Genomic DNA, 20687 nt, shown 5'->3' with positions numbered 1-20687 from the left:
GGAAAGGCAGCAATATGTAGGGTGCTGCAAAGGGCTCTCTACATGTTCTACCTTCTTGGGCTGGGAGCTGAAGTGGCTAAAAGCTCCCAGCCTGCAGGGATGTGACCTGGTTTAACTTGAATACCATCTTTCTCTTTCCTTCAACACCATCCTTCTCTTTCCTTTGACCATGGCTGGCATGCAGGGACAGGGAGCAGGGGGGCTCAGGCAAGTTCTGCTTTTAGCTAAAAAAGCAGTGGATGAGAACTGACACAGAAATACAGGACTTTGAAAACTGTTTCTCTTACCTCATCAAATACTTTGTTTTTGCCTCTATTGATCCCTTCATTAAGCGCTTTTATCCACGATTCCTTTTCTTCCAAAGTTGGAGCTTGAAATTTGATATCATGAACCTGCAAGAGCAGAGACAATTTTGCCAAAGCATTCCTTGTCAGGACAAGAGAGGTAGCTCTCTGCTCTCTGTGTATCACTTCGTTTTCTAAATAACATTCAGTTCCAGCCTGTGTTTAAACTACAGATTCCTTTGTGCTTTGGCAAATACTTCACTTCATAGCTCCCATGAACAGGATTTTGTTATGCTGAACAGTTCGTTGCTGCAGTTTTATTTTTGCAACTAGTAACTAAAGTAGTAAGAAAGTAAGAGTTTATTCCTTCTGCAGAACACTAGGAATAGCTCCTAGAGCAGGAGCAAGTTGTTTGTACAGCAAATGGTCACATTGTGTATAGAGTCAGACTGAAAGTCCAAGTCAGTTTGTGCTGGTTCAGGTGCAATAAAGTACTTTATTTCCAACTTCCCCCCCAGGCTGCAAGCAAGGGGAAGGCTGCATGCAGCGGGCTCTGCCTGCTTCCCTGTTCCTGCAGCTCTGCACAACAGAACTGATACAGGAATCTGGGGCTCTGACCTTGGCTGCACTAACCCCAATTCAGCTGAGCACAGACATGATGAGGCATAAGGGCAACGTATGGGAAAAAATTAACCATATTTTTTCTGTTTGCAAATGAAGAAATACAGCAGTGAACGCTACAGACATACACTTTCTGAGGTTTGAATAGCTATCCTAACAAGAAGGGAAGAGCTGGCCATACAAGAGGGAGCTGGCAAGAAGCACGGGACACAAATAAGGAGGGAGCAGTGGGTCATTGTATGGCCTGTCCTCCAGCTAGCCAGCTCTCCCCTTCCTCCAGGGTAGTCCCATGGCTTTGCTCAGTGTTTTGAATCTCTTCTTGACCACAGCAGGGGAAATAGGTTAGGTGTTACTTATTTCACTGCTGTGTTCTCTGAGCACCTCACCAGTATTATGTAGCTTTGCCCTAGCATACATTTCAGGTGAGAGAAATATCATCGTCACATTACAGGTGACTCCATGGCAGACTGGCTTGGATCCAAATAGCTCTATGCAATGCCCTAATCCGGACTGCACAGGCACACAGAAACACTCTTGTGCTAAAGAACATCGTCAAAGTTGCAAAATCAAGAACTTAAAAATGAGACAATCCCAACATTGCTGGGGCAGTCCTAACTGGGCCTGCTGTGCATATTCCTCCCAGTACCATCCCCAATGACACAGGCGGCACTTCTTACTGAGCTATCCCATCGTGTGTTTTATCCTCATGGGTCAATATGTCTTATTGATTGCACTCTGCTCAAGCCCTGTCCTGAAAACAGAATTACTGACTCCCCTGACAATCTCTTCTTTGCTGCTTATCAATACAATTATCTGGGGTCTTCACAAATTACTTTTCAGAGCAACTGAAATTATCCACCTCTTACAGGTGGGGAAGTGAGCTACAGAGAGGCTCATTCAAAACACATACTAGTGGGGTCTTGTTTGGAATAGTCTTTTTGGGTATTTAACATCCTATAGGTATTTTCCACCTTCCCATTGCCTTCAAGAGCAATTGTAGTCCCAGTCTTTTTCTAAATGAGGCCTCCCATTCTGAAATCACAGCAGGGTGTATATAAAACAGGGACTATATAAAATGAGGGTGACAAAGCTAATGGTGACTGACAGTTGAATGCTCTTAGCAGCTCCCTGTTTTATTTATGGGACAACAAAGCAGCAACTGTTTTGGGTCTCAGCAACTTCTGAAATTCTGCAGAACTAAAGCCTGATCTCCTTACACCCACTCCTACTGTTTAGGTAGAAATCGACTGCCCTGCCCTTCTGCATTTATTCCTCGCTTCAATGCCATGGTTTTACATCTGCACGTCACAGTGACAAAGTGCCAGACTCTCACAACCAGCGCGGCAAGCAGGGAGTTAAGAAGCAATTTGGGGAAAGATTATTTATTCGATTAGTTTGCACATAAGGTGACGGCACTACATGTCTTCCTGAGAGCTCAGAGGAGAGGTTAGGGCCTGAACCACAGCCCACTGGAAAAAGAGCCCTTTGTCTGGGGCACAGAAGGGCCACACTAAGCAGGGAACCTAAGGGAAGGCAAAGCTCCAAAACAGAGTGACAGCCAGATTTTGTTTTAGTCCAAGCAGGCCTGTTTTTGTGTGTGCTTAAAAACTTTTTTTGTTTGGAAACGATTTTGCCCCAAAGCTTTGTGATTATAAAAGCTTATGAGAAAGCTCTACTTGTGAGCAGCTGAGCTGCTGCACTGCCTGGAAAAGACCTGGCAGCCGGCACCAGGGTTTAGAAATCTCCGTACATGTTGTTCAAGGGAAGGATTCCTGCCTCGCTTCAAGCTTCCTCTTCCAATGCCACTTTCTGTGCCTCATTCTCGGCACCCAAATAAAGCTTCCAAGCCTGTGACTAAGTGCTGATGTCAGCAACCCTGCGGCAGGGCAGAACGAAGCCTCAGGGGGATGGTTTGTCATTAATGAGAAGCTGAGATGTCCCTCCTACACACAACCCTCTGCCTCACAGTGTAATGCTGACCAACCGCTGGGGCCACCAAACACAGGCCCAATGGGTGGTGAGGGAAAGGGACTCGTGGAATGATGCTCCCAAGGCAGCAGCAGAAAGAGCCCTCCAGTTGCCCAAAGGGCCGGGTGAGGGAGGACAAGCAGCACATTGCGTGGGACCCCGCTCCCTGCGATGGGGCAGCGTGGGCAACGCCAGACTCATGCCGCTGCAGCCCTGCTCCCTGCTTGCACAAGTCCCTGGGGCTGTGACACAGAGGGGCAGCCTCGAGGCTTGCAGCAGGTTCCTCCCAGTATGCCCAGTTATCTTTGTTTGAAAACTTTTTTCTCCTTTTTAGAACAATACCCACAGACACCAAGGAAGAGTCAGGCTGCTGGGGCTCTGAGGCTGGTGCTCAGGATGCTACCAGCCAATTTGTTGCATTGTCTGTCTGCATTCATCTGTGGCTTGCATCCTCAGCCACAGCACTGGGGAGAGGAAGCTAACCCAAAGTGGGATGGAAGCTCTCTATAAAGCAGACAGCTGCAGAGGAGAGGCAGAAAGGAGCTGGAGGAGTTGGGTCTCAGTCCTGCCTGCCACTGGGGCTCTGTACACTAGCTTGAGACGCCCAGGTCCTCTACAAACAAGGAACAAATGAATTTATCTTGTCTGTATTTTTACTCATTTGCATATTCACAGATATCAAAGGATGTACCTGAAGATGGATACTTCCCACAAAACATTAAGCATGGTCTGTTCTCCAGCAGCAATTTAAGGTAGAGAGTTGTGACACCAGTATAAGGGCAGCAGGCAGGGTAACACATTTGCTCTCCTTGTTGTTAAGCCAGCTGAGACTGAGTCATGCCATAAACAACAGGCTGGTGTGCCAGGAAAAGCTGTCATGGCTAAACCTAATGTGATAGTGACCATTGTGAGGCATGAATACAGACTACGCAATTTACTGTCAGTTAACTCAGAGCACAGCACGGCCAGTCAGCTCCTGCTGAATCACTGGCTAGATGGCATGGAACAAGAGGCTCACACAAGGGTCACTGTCTGTGACAGCAGCAACCACAGTCTCCTCGATTGCTTCATGTCTTGGAGACATCAGATTCTTCAAGCAGTGACAGTCTTATGGCTATGCTGACCCTGCTTTCCAGGAAAGAGAAGTGTTCCTGGGGTCAGTCTGTTGTACCTGCACTAAATGATTTAACAGACAAGCTCTGGAGAATGGCATAGCTGCAGTTTAAGACCTTTACCAACACTAGCTCTTTGCTGAGCAATTCTGCTAGATGCTGCTGATCTGCAAGAGAGGTGGGCTACAGAAACCTGTGCTTGCTCCTCAGCTGTTTCAGTGCAAAGCCTGGTACCGACTTCAGTTCAGTGGGGCTTTGCTAAACTGCACCATGAACTGCTTGTGAACTGCTGGTTTAGGTGTGGGAATGTGTTCCCTTCTGCTGACTTTTCGTACGGGCTGCTCACCTCCAGCAGAAGCCAGAGCAGAGCTAGGTCAGTAACATCTTAAACTACCAAGAGTGCACCAGAGTCTATCTGCCAGACGTGAGGTCATCTCCTGCCTTCTTCTACATGACTTTGTCAGGTTAGATCATGGAGGGAAAAGTGGAAGCCAAGGGACTGTCAGTTAGGGGATTCTTGTGGTTTTCTGTAGCTGAACCAAGAGCTACTTCAAACGCGGGAATAATGCAGCATGTCTGCCAAACTGGCAGACCACAGGAGCAGACTCCTCCATGCACAGACTCCTCCATGCACAGGGCAAAGGTGCCTCGCTGCGATCTATTGCAGCTTCCAGGCAGGGTCCCTGATGAAAGCGGCTGCAGGTACCTCCAAAGTCGACTGAGGGAAAATAAGCAATGGAAGTTTCGACCCCTGACCACAGGTGCAGACTTTGTGGCTGGCAGTGCTACGAAAGGACGTGTGGGGAGCTGCAGTGCTTGCTCATGGCCTCTTTCCCTTACTACCACCCTCTTTCTTCCCATTCTTAAGACTTCTCTGCAGCTGAAGGCTTTCAGACCCACTGAATACCAGACTTGTGCCAATCTCTGTAGTCTCTAGGCAGTTTACACCAAGCATCATTTACACTGCTTTTTGCATCGTAAGTATGTTTTAAAGTCTCTGGGCAAAGTCTGCTGCCCTTTCTTACATGCTCAGCTCTCTGCTTCCAACCGTTTTCATTTAATTGCTGCAGGTGGAATGAAGCATTTGAGATTTCTAAGCAGAAGGGGTCTTTTGCACACTTCCAGCAGCACTTCGTTTCAGCTCCACACCAGTGCAGGCATGTGACATGCTCATATTGTCACAGCTTAACAAAAATGTCATCCTTGTGAACAGGGCAAGCAGAATCTGGGCTACATCCATCAAAGACCAGTGTTTTTAGCAAGGCAACTTAGTTATTTGGGTGCAACTCTAGTTGCAGATTAGTTTTAACTGACTGATTCATGCTCTCTGCTCTTCAAGAATATCCCATCCAAGATTTAAACCAGGATCACCCTACAGCTAAACTGGGCTCCCTGTTTTCAACAGGGAAACTCCTATTTGCGCACTGAAACAGAAATGGCCTTTCCTAGCTTGTTCATTAGTCCCACAAACTCACTGGCTTTCTGCATTCCTCAGCATTGTGCTCAGGAGAGGGGGCAAAAAAACCCTAGCAAGATCTGGCAAGGCTTGGTAAGGCAGCTCACAGGGTGATTTTGAACTGTGGATGGCAGCAAGCCTCCCAAATGGAAAATGTTTAGCTGATATATATCGCCACAGCTGCAATTGCAAAACAGAAGAAGGACAGTTGTGTATATTGGCCTCCTAATTGAAGCCTGTTCTAACATCTGCCAAAGTATGTTGTGTGTCAACACCCTCACCAGATTCCCAGCCAAAAGGAGGGTGGGAGGGGAGCTACAAACAGGGAATTTCTCATTTATAAAAGCCTCTCCTTTCACCAAAAGAGCCTTATAAAAAGTAGCCTCTATCTAGGTCTCCATTTAATCAGTGGCATGAAAAACAGGGGAGCTGTAAACTTGCCAGCATGCCAAAAGGATGAAGTTACCCTTCTGGGACACAGTTTGGGCATATCTTTCTCCTAGCAAGAAATGAAAGGTTTAGGAACAGGTCTCACACCCTGTGTTGATTCATGCTGCAATGCAGAGACATCTGCAGCTATTACACACTTCTAAGTAACTTACTTACAGATGATAATAATTCCTACTGTGCCACCCATCTCTGAGCACTAAGGCTTTTATTCGCCTCCCTGGGAATAGGTGTCCACTTGTAGTTATTGAGCCACCCTCTAGAAAACACACCAAGCCTGCCAGGATTAACCACTTTTGATCTAAAATTGACATTATTTCTGATTAATCAAGTTACAAAGCAAACACTAAACCTCCACTTTGACTGGGGAAACTCATTGCTCCAGAATCTGGTGTGGGGCAGGAGCTCATTAGCCCAGGGTGCAAATTTCCAGGCTATCATCACTTTGGTGCATGGTGTTTAACATCACTTTTCTCTCCAATGCAGACTGCGCCTACTTGCAAAACAAATATCATTCACCTTCACTCTCCACCCCCACCCTGGTCCATGTGAGTGTTTTGGGGAAGGACAATCCTTGTTTTGTTGTTTTGAATGAAGTTTAGCACAATGATGCTCTGAACTCAGCTGGAGTCTTATACGAATAAACACTAAGTGACTGGAGTGAAAGAATAAGCAACAATGACAACAAGGCCTAAACAATCTCCATTTATTTAAACAAAATGGAGATGGGGGAATGCAGGCAAGTTGGTATTTTTGCCTGTTCACATTCTTATGGAAATAAATATGTTCTGTCCCTCTCAGATTTGCATGGGAAGATTTAGTAAGACCTCTTAGGCCAATAAAATCACATTGAAATTAGAAGTAAGTCAAAGTGTCATGCCTCAAAGCAACAGAAGCATCCCAGCCCATAAAGATGCTGAAATGGGTAGCATGTAAGTAGGAGCTAAGAACTTCCAAAGATGTCTAGTGATGATGAACCTACATAGGAAGTAAGGCAAGCATACAGTCAGTGCTCAGATGGATGTATAGCTTCTTTGCAACACCAGCCTGGTTGTTAGGTTCTGGATCTAAGCAGGAAGCTAAAGATGTAGAGTTTCATGAATTCTGCAAATTAAATCTTTGCTCCTAGGAACTGTTTGGCTGCAAGTAACTTTGCACTGGAGTTTCTCAGATCAACGGTTCCACCTCCAGCAACTGTCTCAGTACATGGATTGGGATCATTGATTTCACTGGAACTTGGGCAAAGCTGCAGCATGTACAGCTGGGACAGGGACACTTCCTCGCCCAGAGCACATGGGGGAATCCACAGGGAATGGTCATTCTCCACTGCTCAGGGAGTACTGGAAGAAAGAAAATGATAAGGCAGGAAAAATATCAAGAGGAAAAAGTTGAGTTGCAGGAAGACCCTTTTCCCCTGGCAAGAAGAAAGTCTACAAGTAGTGTTCCTCCTTACACACTGTAGACCATTCACAGCTATAGGTCATTTCTCCCAGCTGCCAAAGAGCTAAATCTCAGAGCCTTTCATCTGCTCTGGGCACAGCTGCCTGGGAACTCATTCTGGAGTTAGCAGACTTGAGGGTGATGAGAAAGGCAATCCTACCTTCTTACCCGGGGAGCGGATTAAAATGAAACGGTTTTTCTTTTTTAGTAGCGCACGCAGTTCCTGGCACTTGTCATAACTCTCCAGTTCCACTGTTTCTATGCACTTCTGTTCATCCTGCAGAGAGGGAATGAAACATTATTATGAATAGAAAGCACTGAAATCAATCATATACCATCAAACTCTGCATGTCTTCCCCTTGCATCTGTCTAAAAGCTCTCCTGCCTTAAAAATAACCTGCATGCAGACAGCAAGCCCCTATAAATCAGGCTGCCATCTCACTAAAAAACCACCCTAGTCTTTACGCTACAGGCCAATTTGTGGCTAGTGGTCCACAGCGGCTGAGCAAATAACATGTTGTGGACAGTAACACCAGCTTCTGCCATCTCTCTTGGCCTCATCCAGGGATCTGCAGCCAGAAACAAGGTGGGAAGGTCTTTGCCCATCGTCGGGTCCCAGCCACAGGCTGAGAATGTGCTGTCAGTCCTGGCACAGGAAGGAGGAATAACATGATGCACTTTTATAAACCTTCCTGGCATCATCTCAGAGCGTTCCCCATGCTTCGCTGTAGCTTGGTGACATTACCTCCGACCCACAATGAATGTGGGAGTTATTCTGCTTTTTCACGGGGAAGACAACGCAAGCATGACAACGGTCCCAGCAGCCCCCAGAAACCCAAGGCAGAGAGGAGATAAGAGGCCAGCCCTGCCACTGTGCTGAGCCTCAGCAAGGTCGGTGGGAGCCACGTGCGACTGGGACGTGCTCCTCTTGCAGCCACGCTCTGAGCTGTCAAAATGCTTAGGATTGGAAATATGGTCCCATACAGCCAGCAAAACTGTCAGGGCCAGACTCTCGGTGGGGAGAGTCTCTGTGTATCTCCACTGATGACTGCCGGCCACGATCTTGGCTCATTTCTCACAGTAACATAACTAAAATTCCACACGTGCTGCGTGGCTCAGTTCAGCTGCGGAGCACCATCCCTAATAGGAATTGCAGCATAACACCAGGCGGATAATATTCTTCATGTCTCAGTAGCCCAGAAGAGACCAAAGCTCCCTTTTGCTAAGCATTACACAAATAAGCAGTGAGAATCGCAGAGCTACGGTCAGCACGCCTCATGAACCTCTCTGTTACCATCCTGAATTAAAACCGCTGGCCATGACCATCCCCAAGGCAGCTCCTCATACCCGTATGAGTTTGTATTTAGCAATTCCTGAGCGGAGAGGGAGTGTGGGATGAGGAAACGTGTCGTAGCCAGGAAGCTGCTGCGTGGCTGGAGGCAGGGAATGGAGAGTTCAGAGGGAAGTGGGCTGCAGAGAATTTCCTCCCTTTACCACTTGACATTTAAGTTGCTGTGCAGAGCTGAGGCTGTGTTTAGGTTTTTTTAACCCTCCTATCTGGGGATGGAGGCCTGGCAGAACCCATGCCGATACACAGAGCAAGTTCTGAGCCACCAAGGGATGTGTGGATCTAATTTAGGTTTATTATTTTAATGACATTACTGTTTATTTCATTTAACACTGAATGGGTGAACGTGACCAGAGAACTGCGAAAATGTATACTAGGAGGAGGAGATAAATCCTGCCCAAACCTAAAACCTAGCAGATAAAATCCTGCTGATGTTACGGAGCCCTTTGAAGGCACAAGGCTCCTGCTGCAATCCTGGTATCGCAATGTCACTGCGAAAGGACAGGGATGGAAATAATAACCCCTCAGCGGCCAACAAATGACAGAGAAGGGTGAGGTCAGGAATACATGCCTCAGGGATGGGTGATCTCATCCTGGCCTTTGGTGGACAACCGCCCACATCACAGCACTGCTGCACGGCCGGTGTGGTTACCAGCTCCGACGTGGAAGTTTGCTGGGCTCAGGATGTAGGCAGCTTGGCAGCGCTCCGACTGGAGACCAGCACGAAGACTCCTGTCCACCCTCCCCACTGTCGAGAGCAGCTCTGTCCCCAGCATAGCCCAGTGGCTCCGTGTCACCCTCCTTGTCCACGCCATCCTTCCTGCCCCTTGGAGGGGAACCTTCCCTTTGATCCCGTGCAAGCTGTCCTCTGCTTCTTAAGAACAGCCGAGCACCGAGCTGGGGGACAAGAAGGACTCGGCAGGGTGGAGAGCTGTGGTTTTGCCATGACATGGCTTCTTGCCTTCCAGCTGCCCCTCTCCTCCCTGGGGAGGCTCTGGGGACTATGGCCTGGCCAGGGAACAAGGGCAGAAAGGACAGGGATGTGCTGGACCCTGGGGCACTGGCTTGACTGTGCAAGCTATGGCTCCTTCATCTCAGAGAACTGAACTTCTCAAGAAAGTTATCGTCTTCAGGGAAGGCAGGGAAGAAAGCAGCCACAGAAATAAGAAAACTTCATGTCTGAGAGCAAAGGAAAAGCATCTGAGTTCAGGGAGTGCCAGAATGGGGCTTTTTTCTCTTTTTTACCCTTTGCACGCAGCCATCTCATCTCTGTGAGCCTGCCTGGGTCACAAAGAGATCCTTTATGTTTGCCCTGCACCACTAAGATAAAGACCAGAAGACCTGACCCTGCCGCAGGTCTCCAGGTCCCTTCAACCTCCTGGGACCTGGAGGATACTCAGCATCACGCAGAGACAGGGTCACTTCCAGAGTCCTGCCCTCATACACGGATCTCAGACACACGTTCTGGACAAGCTACCACCTCATTTGGTCTCTAGTGTCCCAAGGAAGTTAAAGCAATCCTTTTACATCATCCTGAGACACAAAGGTTGAGTCCGCACACATTGGTCACACCGCCTGGCAGCACACAGCTCGCAGGGCTGTCCCACGGCCCTGCATTTGCTGCCGATCAAGGCACGGAATTCTCTTCATGCCACCTTTCTCTTTTCCTCTACAGATTTTAGGGCTTGTTTTTTAAATTGCTTTTGTGCTTGCTGTACAGGACAATCAATAAGACATTTAAAATTCTGGTACAGAAACCCCTACATTCATGATTTAATGCAGAAAACCAATTCCATTAGCTATTCACGGAGCAGATGCTGCAACTTAAACATGTATGCGTCTGAAAGCTTGGCCCTTAAGAAGAAAACTACTGAACACCTAAGCATAGTAATGCACGCGCTTAACCAAAGAATCACACTTGGCAAACAATTTCCTTAACAAAAAGTTGATACAAAGGGGGAAAAAGACCCACTGAAATTTTTATTTATATGAAGGTATAATTTCCAGCAAAGACCTCTGCACTGACACACATTCATGGGCTGTGCCCCTCCATTCAGCGTACAATGTCTACACTGCCTGAAATAATAATTTACTTCTCCATCTGAGGATCTCAAAGCATTTTAATAAATCACTTTTGAGTATACATTGCTATCACTTTACCAAGGGCAAAATCCAGATGTTAACTGCACCACTGCTAAATGCTGAGTGGATCCTCTGGTCTCTAGAAGACCCTTTGTCTATTATTTTTTCCCTGTCAAATAATACACTTAAGAAAACCCCAAAACAACAAAAAACCAACTCTAACCACTAGCTGCACTGTTTAGGGAAAAAAAAAACCAAACCCAAGCCTGATGCTCTCTAATCCATGGAGTGATGATACTGATCTGTGTAGTCTCTCTGCATAGGATTGCCTGTTCTTCAGATGCCCTCTGTAGTTTTGCAAGGCTTAATTTTTATCCTGGCAAGAATATGCAGAGACAAGAAAACAAGAAAACCCATTAGGAAACAACGTGACCGCTTGGTTCTTAGTTTACATGAGGGTACAGCTGTGGGGTCCTGTAGATGGAGGCACAGCAGATAACAAGAAATCCATCTCCCTTCATTTCACATCCGCTGAAAGAAACCTGAAGCCCGGTGGGATGACTTTCACCCCCCATCTGCTCCAGGTAATACAATACCATTTGCAATTTGTCTTCAGGAGGTAGCTCCGCTTTAAACCAAACCAAAAGCCTGACTAACAGACGCAATATGGGAAACACACTCCGTGGGCAGGTTGGGAGCACTTTCCAGGAGATTGCTATTGATGATGATAAATACAGTATTTGCGTTGTGCTCAGACTGTACTTTCCGATGACACGGTACAAAATTATTGCCTGCATCTTGTGTTGGCCATCACCTCCGCTCTTATTTTGCACACACAAACCTCAGCAACAAGTGCAGCCCACCTCATGCAATTGCATAAGCAAGTGTGCCTGCATATGAAACAACTGCTAAAGGCAATATTAGCACCTCTTCGTGAAGGGCTGCAACACAGGAGGGACGATAAAAGCACAACTAGCTCAGTTCCTGGAAATCTGATGGGCTTAGGCCAGTTGAAATACTCAGCGTCTAAACCTGCCCTCCCACATGGAAGCCAACCTCCCTCCCATTTAACCCATTTAGGTCTAACTTAGGATACATACGGAAAGATGCTTGTATTTCTGTTACCTGAAGCTTTATCTCCTTTCTTTTTCTAGGGCCCCAATTCAGCAAGCACTGAACAATCTCATTTTAAAATGCCTCAGCTTGTGGATCTTCTGGGATGCTGTGTCTGTCTCCAGGGTCACACAAAGCAGGGCAGGTATGTGGAGAAGGTACAGTGGGGAAAACGGCAGCTGGAGCTCCAGAAATAAAAGCCACCATAGCACGCTGCACCACAGACTCTCCTTTGACATTGGGCAAGGCCCTTCTCATCTCAAAAACTCAGTTCTCCAATTGTAAGATGGAGACAGCAACACTGCCCTAACTCACGTTAAAGGAAGATAAATACAGTAATAAACATGAACTGCCTCAATTCTGTGGCAACAGGACCCCTCCTGAGTGCAGAAAATTGCCATTTCCTTTAGTTCCTCTGTAGTAAGTCTGCACAATCACATGCTATCCTATTGTGCTACCAGATAATTTTGTAGCAATTTCCTCTCCTAAGATATTTGACTTCACTGTAAGCCAGTTTAATAGCCTATAGATATTAACATGATCCCTTATTTACAATAATAGGACCTTGTAGCTACTGTAGCTTACAGATGCAATTTATTACAGGATGTTACCTCAATCCGCAAGCTACCAGAAAACGTTATGCCTGGTTGTTACAAATGCCATTTTCCTTGTTGAGATAATAAAATAACCCTTTAAATGATTGGGACTTTTCCTTCTTCTGAACATCTGTGAATATTAATCTCACTTTAAAAGCCTCCTTTTCCCTTGTGGTAATGAGAGCCTCCATATATCTTGTTTTTAAAGGCATGCCCTTTAAAAAAACCTACGTCACATTTATAGATTTTGAATCTGTGAGCTCCTGAAGCTTCAGCTGGAGTCAACAGGTGTCCAGGGCACTGGGAAGCAATCTGCAGGAGTCAGCCATTTGCGGGACCAGGCTGCATCTCTCTGCCTAAGAGAAAGCCCCACCACTTTGCCTGCCTTCCAAGAGGCTCATCACCTGACATTGACTTCTCCTTTCATTACTCTTGCACTCTTCATGACATTTCAAAACAAAGAACAAATGCCTCCAAAAAGCTTTGGGATTCAGGAAGAGCAGGAGGTTTCAGCATACGGGAGGAGGTAATACCCTTTAACCTAAACCGTTTATAACAAAACTTCTTTATTAGGCAATAGTATGTTTTTAAAAAAAAAAGAGAACCAAACTCATTTGTCAGTCCTGTTGTTCCTGAAACCATTGCAGCAATGCAGCTGCTGAAACATTTCCCCATTCTTCCCTTGATAGGCTGCACAGAGGCTTTACATGATTTTGGTTTTATGTCATCCTGATGCCCACAAATGACCCAGATCCCCTTCTGTCAGACACCGCACAAGCACGTGGTCCTCGTGCAGACCAGGCGATGAGAAACCCTCCTCCACCCTGGTGCACACATGAACTTCTAGCCACCATATACCAGCAGGGCTTACGACTTACCCACCCCCTAATCTCAAACCTCTCTTGGTTGTAGCTTGTCCTCTGCACCAAAATTTCTAACTTTTGGGGCAAACTCTGCTCTTGCAGAAGCCCCCTCCAGCCCAGGAACCGAGGGCCTGACTCAGGCAAGAGCCACCTTTGCAGCCCGGCAGAACCAGCCATGTACTTCTCATCCTTCTCGCATGAAGATGCAGGACAGATTTGGCTCTGCTCTTATTTCTCCTTTCATTGGAAACAGCTCTAAATGAGGCCATGAACTTAAGGCATGCAATTTATCTAGGGAAGTCCAGGACAAGGCTCCCAGGGGTCCTTTGCTCAGTACTGGCTCAAGTAAAGGGAAAAGATGAGCCAAATCCAGACTGTGTCCCTGCTTAAGGAGGACAGCAAGCACTCACAATTTCACCCTGCATCCATGAGTGGCTAAACAAAACCCTGAAGAGTCTGACTAGCAACAGTTTGAGCTGCTTGAGGGGTGCCAAACAGCTGCAGGGTTGCCTGCCATTCCCTCAAGCGGCAGGTGGGAAGTCAGCCTGCTACAATCCAGTTTTATCCTTTAAACACCAAAAAGGCATAGCACATATCCTGCTTCCGCCCAAAGCTTTACTCCGTTCGCCTTCTCACAGGATGTCCTGCCCCCATTTTTTTTATTTTGGCAGTGGCACTGTCAAAATATTTACTGGCTAAAATATTTATAATACATAATATACTCTAAAATGCAGCTGCTGTCTCTTCTTTATAGCATTTACCCTTCCTGGAGATAAGTGGAGAAGCCTTTTTGAAAGGCATGGGCTGGAGGAAATAGTGAAAAACACAGGAACGTGCATCACCAAGGGCCTGATCCTGCCCCTCATTCATGGCCATTAGCTGTGACCATACCTCATCCTCATAGACCACGAGCTGTGTTTTCCGTAGCTGGATGTAACGATCCTTCCACAATCCCAGGAGTCCCCCACTGCTTTTCTTAATCCAGCCGTATTTCTCTGCGGCTGGAGCAGACTTTGGTTTCTCTGAGACCTCCTCCTTTGTATCCTGCAAGGACAGAAGGGAGAAGGAATTACATCAAAAGCACTTTCCATCCATTTAATGAAGGTTGTCACAAAGCCTGCCCAGAGAAGACCTCAGCACCCACCAAACGTGGTCCCTCCCCACCACATCACAAGGCAAAAGACTGGCATCTTCCAGAGGAAAACTCAACCAGCTCCCACAGGACCGGGGAGTGGGCATGGACCCTGGCCACCGCTAGGGACACTGCTGGAATGGCAGCAAGTCCACCTCCTCCTCTCTGTGGAGGTACTCCCTGCTCACTTGTGCACCAAGTGCTCCTTGAAAACAAGCACCCTCCTCTCTGCTTTGCTCCTTATGCTTTCCGATGAGTCCCAATGGGACGGATCCTGCTGGCATCAGTAGCAACACTCATATTTTAGCCCCTGGCCACTTCTGCAAGCTTCTCTTCTAGGTGTCTATGTTTGGTCATCGCCCCCAAACCAACTCCCATGGGCAAATCCACAGCACGAGGGCCAGGACTTCATCATATCCACACTAAAATGTTCCCGGCAGGCTCCTGTGTGGTTTGTAGGCAGGGGGAAGGACCCGAAGAGAAGGCAGCACCAAGAGTGGGTGGGGGTTTTTTTTGTCCTGCCTTTAGGTCCTTGCTGTTTGTCACAGCCTGCTCTTGCCCACCCACAGCAGCATGGGGAACCCCAGCATCCTGCACTGGGAGGCTGCTGGCTTTCCAGGCCTGGGAAAAACCAGGAGATGCATAACGTCCCTGTTTGAAAAAAACATCAGAAATATCCAATATCAATATTCTCATCAAACGGAGACAGGAAACCTAAGATGGCGAGCGGGGGCAGTCAAGCTTATTAGCTGACTGCCTTCACCAGCAGACTTGGTTACAGATGAGAGTTTTCCTCCTCTCTGGTGCACTGGAAGAGCCTTTGCAAAGCCAGGATCCCTGTTTCCTCTCCCTTGGAGTGCCCTGCTGCTCCCAACACCCCATGGACCCCTCCCTCAGTAAGCCTCTTTCCTGAGAGCAAGGCGAGGGGAATCCCTCGCTGAGCCAAATCCCCTTACACAAACAACTTGGAGAGGCCAACCCCAAATCCTCCAGCCTCCTCCCAGGAACCCCACTGTCCCCCCCAGACTCAGTTTCCTCCACATCCCAGTCTGTAATACCAGCAATCCTGCTGCAGAAAGCCAGCACATTTGCACAAAAAGAGGACGCGCAACAAAGGCAGAGCCCCAACCATCCCCAAACGGCCCTCGCTAGCTGCTGAATGAAACCTTTTCTCATAGGAAAAAAAACCCAAACAAAACAAACTGGAGCTCAGACATCATGTTTCATAACATGAGGAAATCCCACGTGTATGGAAAGGAATTGGAGCTGGACACTCCCGTGGCCAGGACAGAGAGCGTGCATACAGATGAGCTCCAAAAATTCAGAGGAAAGCCTTGCTAACAAATCTGTTTTCATGCACCAGACTCCCAATGAACACGCCCTTGGACAGCAGCTGCCATCAGGGTGAGCTGTTACTCTAAAGAGGGAGCTCACACCCATAAAAAAGAACAAAAACAGATTAAATACCCCATGTACCCACATTTATTCTGATCCCTGCAAAGGTCTGGAAGAGGCTTGGCTTTGCAGGTAGGCTCAGGTGCAGACTGGGAGCAAGAAACTCAAATAAACCTCAAATAAAAGAAAATCAGGCGGAAACCTGTAACATCCTTGGTGCCCTTTGTAGAAGTTATTTCAATTGTACCGAGCCGCATTTGAAACAGCCACAATACAGGATGACAGAGCATCAAAAAGTTTTCCGGGAAACGAGGGGTACTGCCTGGGGTTTTTTTTAACTTGACTTTTTAGGTTGCCAGGAAGTTGTATTCAGTTGTGATCTGCGACTTCAGCAAACATCAACTGCTGCACAAATATAGACCTGCTCGTTTCCTGATTGAGCACCCTTTTGATGTCATTTTTAGATAATCAGGCACGGACTTTAACCTCCCTCATAGCAGTTTTGCATGGATGTAGCTGCATGAAGAGTTTATTCGAGTGACTCCAGAACAACAGCTGCCAAAATGTTTCTACTCCTTAAGGTTGTTTTTTTTGCTTTACAGATGAATTTTTGCTGTTCTTTTTCCCCACCTGGCAGAAAGGCCATCTGAAATCACATGGCAAATAGGTCTATCCGTGGCTTCTCCCGGTGCTCTGCAGAGTGAAAACTACCCTGTCTCCTCTGGTTTTAAAATAAAAGTACTCCCTGTGAAGACACAGCACTTAACATCTACCTCTGAAAAAACAACCTGCCCCAGTAACCGTCTTCATTGGAGTTGGGGCTCGTGCCTGCCCTTCTGCGCAAGGCAGAGCTGCAAAGCTAGGGCAGAGCTGGTCCGGCAGCCCACGCTGCCTGCTCGGCTACCTGCTCCCCCCCAGGCTCAGCAGTTCTCCGGCCTCCTGGGGATGGCACCTGCCCTGGCTTTGCAGCTCACCCTCTCCCCAGGCCACTTGGGAGCCCTGGTTGGAGCCACCCACCTGGAGGGAGCCGTGCATGGGGTTCCCTCCACACCAGGCAGGACTTCCCAGCTGTGCCAGCACCCGGGAGCATCCGCAGAGAGGATCCGTGTCGCCTGCCCCAGCTGAGCAGCCCAGGAGAGGGAAGGTGAGAAGAGATGGAGAGTGCTGGTCTCAGCACATGACAGCAGCCAGGAGCAAAGGGCTCTGTCCCCCGCACCGCACTGCGCAGGAGTCACCTGAACCTTGAGCTGCCTGGTGCCTCCTCCAGTGCCCCCGCTATACAAGACAGATGTGATGGGTGTCCGGTGCGATCCTGCTCTCTGCGGGTGCCAGCGGCTGCTGAGCTGCCCGGGCTCTGGGTCAGCAGCTCCCCCCTCGCACGCACACAGCACATCGCAAGATGGGGGTGCAGCTGCTGTAATCCCTTGCCTGCAGGTTAAGGGCGTAAAAAACTAGATGATGCAACTTGACCATTTGTTCCTGCAAAAGCAAGAAAAGTCTCGGAGACGGTACCTGACATTTTTGCAGATTATTTTTACACCACCCCTGCACCAAATCAGCAAGGGGAGGTTAGCCAGGGCAGGGCACCAAAAGCAGGGCTTCGTGTCCGTCCTGCGCTCTCTGCTTGGGATTCCACAACTAAAACCAGAGCACAGCACAAAGAGATGAGTTGCTGTTGTTAATTCAGCTTTATGCGGGTACTCCTTTTGCAAGAAATACTAAGATATGCTTTCCGGGATGTTTTTGGCCTGGATTCATTCCTAATGCTGGTGTAAATCCATGAGAAGAAACCCGCTGGCATCAGCCAAGCAAGCCAGCATAAATGAGGGAAGAACCGAGTTATCCCGTTGCTGGCTCATGCCAAAGGCATCGCTCCCAGAACAAATCCATACGAGTCATTTTCGCAATTTATATCACAGTGGCATTAGAAATGAAACTTGAGTTTCACTCTTCCAGCCTGGTTTAGACACACATTTCACAGCTCAGCAGAGATGCCAAATTAGGGGGACAGGACAGAGTTTTACTTAACAATTAGACAGTTATTTCTCCCCTGCCCTGCCCCTGTATTTTAAGGGCCCACAAGCCCACATACTTTCCATGTCTTCCAACACAAAAAAAAAAAAAAAAAAAAACACAACAGCTGAATCGCGGTGGTGCTTTTACAAACTACATATAGTGCACAGAAGTCTCTTGCCCAATTACAGTAACTTCACTTAAAGCAAGTGACTCATTTATTGCATACTCCTCTCTAGCAGGGCACGGATGAACACCTCCCAGGAGACAACCTGCATCTCCAGACCTCTGCTCTTTTTCTCCCTTTCCACATTATCTTCTGAGCCCGGCTGTCAGCACTTCCACTTCTTCCTGACCCGCAGGAGCAAAACCATCTTACTGGAAATAAACTGCTCAGATCCACGTGAAACTTGGGGAACTGCATCTGACGCCCCCACCCGCAAGGGATCACTGGAGGATTCATTTATCGTTAACGACGAGCGGCCGGTGAGCCGGTCAGTCGATGCCAGGGTGGGTGTGAAGCCCCTTTGGCCGGCGGCCGCCAGCTGGAAGCAGTTTCTCTGCTGTGGATTAATTTCATGGATGCCGGCGGATAATAACAACTTTCAGTCGCTACCAACTTGGGCTGCTTTGCCATCTCCCCGCTGTTTTAAAAAAAGCTCTCGTTCTTGCCACCAAATGTTGGGAGCTGAAATAAGGGGGTGGGGAGAGACAAGCCACAGCTACCGGCATCACAAGTCCTCCGGCGGTCCGCCCTACCAGGAGCTTGCTTTCTTTGTGCATGAGCAGCAAAACCTCATTTAAGGAAAGGAAGCAGGAATAATTGCGCGGCCAGATGAGGAGAGAAAACGACCTGTTTAACTTGCTAATAAATCTGTGGCATCTTAATCAATCTGCACAGGGATGGATTATTGGGGTGTGATCTCACAGACGTGAAAACCTACACGTGAAAGAAAAGCACTGCTGCCCTTCTCCGAGTTAAACCTGTCCCGGGCAGAGACGGAGGAGGAGGACAGGCTTGGGGAAGGCTGCTAGGTATGTGGACACGGCCAAGCTTGCGGTCTGACCCAGGCCCAGCTCCAGTACGGAAGTACAACACCCCGGCAAGAGTCAGCACAAGGTGGCCTGAGCAAGCGTGGCATTTGAACAAGCCCGACTCTGCCAGCACTCGTCCTCCGGCAGCTCCGACGTTTGCCCGTCAGCCTCACCCGGCCGCTCAGAAAGTTTAAAAGCCGAAGAGCTGGGGGGATGCTCTGTCCCAGCGCCGCCCGGCAGCTCCAACGCACCCGGGCGAGCGCGGAGGGCAACGGGGGGCGGCTCGGGAGGAGAGACCCCCATCCTCTGCCTCTCCACTTCTGCCCCCCACCCCACCCCCGTGCTGCCCCCGCCGCCTCCCGCTACCGGACCCGGGCGGAGCGGGGCCGGGGATGTCCCAGCGCCGGTGGAGACCCAAAAAAAGCCCAAAGCGGTCGGTGCGGTTCTCCGCCCCCGTTCCCGGCCGGCAGCGGCAGCGAGGGGCTCCTGCCCCGCCCCGGGGGTCCCGTACAGCCCCCGTCCCGGGGCTTCCCCTCCTCTCCCCGTCCGGTCCGGTCCGCTCCGGTCCGCTCCGGTCCCGTCCCGTCCCGTCCCGGTGGGACTCACTTGCTCCATGGCGGGCCGGGGCCGGTCGCTCCTCACCGCCCCCTCAGGGGCTCCGCCGGCGCCCCGCTGCACCGCTCGGCTCCGGGCGGGCGGGCGGGCATGCCGGGCCGAGCCGAGCCGAGCCGAGCCGGGCCGGGCCCCGCGGCTCTCGCCTCCGCACCAACTTCTCGGTGAGAGAGAGCAGCAGCAGCAGCAGCAGAAGCAACGCCGGGTTTCCGGCGGCTCCGGCGCTGCGAGCGAGGAGGCGGGGATGCCCCCGCCGCCAGCCCCGGCCCCCCCGCCTGGCCCGGCCCCGGCCCCGGCCCCGGCCCCGGCCCCACCCGCCGCGGGCCTGGGCCTGGGACCCCCCCGGGATGGGATGGGTCTGAGGGAAAGGGGGGGCGGGGGTGGGACTGAGCCCAAGGGAGGGGGTCCGTGGGATGAACAGGGTCCCTGGGGTCAGGCGGTGGCTGCAGGGTGGGGCATGGACCCTGGGGTGGGACGGGGTACCCGGGGTGGGAGAGATCCCCAGGGTCAGGCAGGGTCCCCAGGGATCAGGCTGGACCTCCATCACAGAACAGTGTCCCTGGACTCGGATGGTCCCCAGGGCCAGGCAGGGTCCCTGGGGTCAGACAGGGCCCAGGGTGGGACGGCGTCCCTGCCGCTGGGGTCAGGTAGGGCCCCAGGAGCAGCAGGACTGGGCACAGGGTGCAGAGAGGTGAGGCATGCCATCTTGGCACTCTGGGCATGGTGAAGCCCATGTGGAGCAATGCCGGGGGCTCAGGTCCATGGGGCAGCCTGGCTCCCTCGGCCGGCCGCAGCGGCGGCTCCTGGCACTGGGGTAGTCTCAGGACGGCGGGTTTTGGCAGAGGGGTGATGCGGTTCATTAGCCCAAGGGAAGCAGCCGGGGAATGGTCTTTGGTGGCAGAACTGGTTAACGCAACTAGTCATGCTCGGAGCTATTGTTCTCCACTGGTATTCAGCTTTGCAGACTTCTGCTTCTATTTCAGGCCTGCTGGAGGGCTCATGTACCCAACAGCCTGCCTGTTTTTTCTTCTAATTATTTCAGTCAGTCTAAAAAAAGACATTACCTCCCTCTGCAAACCTTGCTTCCATTGTTCTCAGCAGAGAAGATAAGAAGAAAGGAGAAGAAAAGTCTTGACACCCATTACCTCCAGGTTAAATGCTCTTCTGCAT

At 49.6% G+C, this 20687-nt stretch overlaps 1 protein-coding gene across 2 annotated transcripts in view; it reads right to left on the bottom strand.

The window, feature by feature from the left end:
• PLEKHO2 (pleckstrin homology domain containing O2) overlaps nt 1–19709 on the bottom strand; it is a 29315-nt gene extending 9606 nt beyond the window's left edge. The window contains exons 1-4 of one of the 2 annotated variants that reach the window (XM_049812628.1): nt 19512–19709; nt 14222–14374; nt 7489–7605; nt 288–392 (exon numbers count right to left, since the gene is read on the bottom strand). In XM_049812628.1, coding sequence (XP_049668585.1) covers nt 288–392; nt 7489–7605; nt 14222–14374; nt 19512–19520 — 384 coding nt within the window. In that variant the 5' untranslated portion in view covers nt 19521–19709. The remainder of the gene's footprint in view (nt 1–287; nt 393–7488; nt 7606–14221; nt 14375–19511) is intronic. The other variant, XM_049812629.1, reaches the window with a different exon arrangement.
• Nucleotides 19710–20687: the final 978 nt, after the last annotated feature.

The sequence above is a fragment of the Accipiter gentilis genome, chromosome 10 (assembly GCF_929443795.1).
Source record: "Accipiter gentilis chromosome 10, bAccGen1.1, whole genome shotgun sequence".
NCBI classification, from domain to species: Eukaryota; Metazoa; Chordata; class Aves; order Accipitriformes; family Accipitridae; genus Astur; species Astur gentilis.
This window is presented reverse-complemented; position numbering and strand designations above follow the sequence as displayed.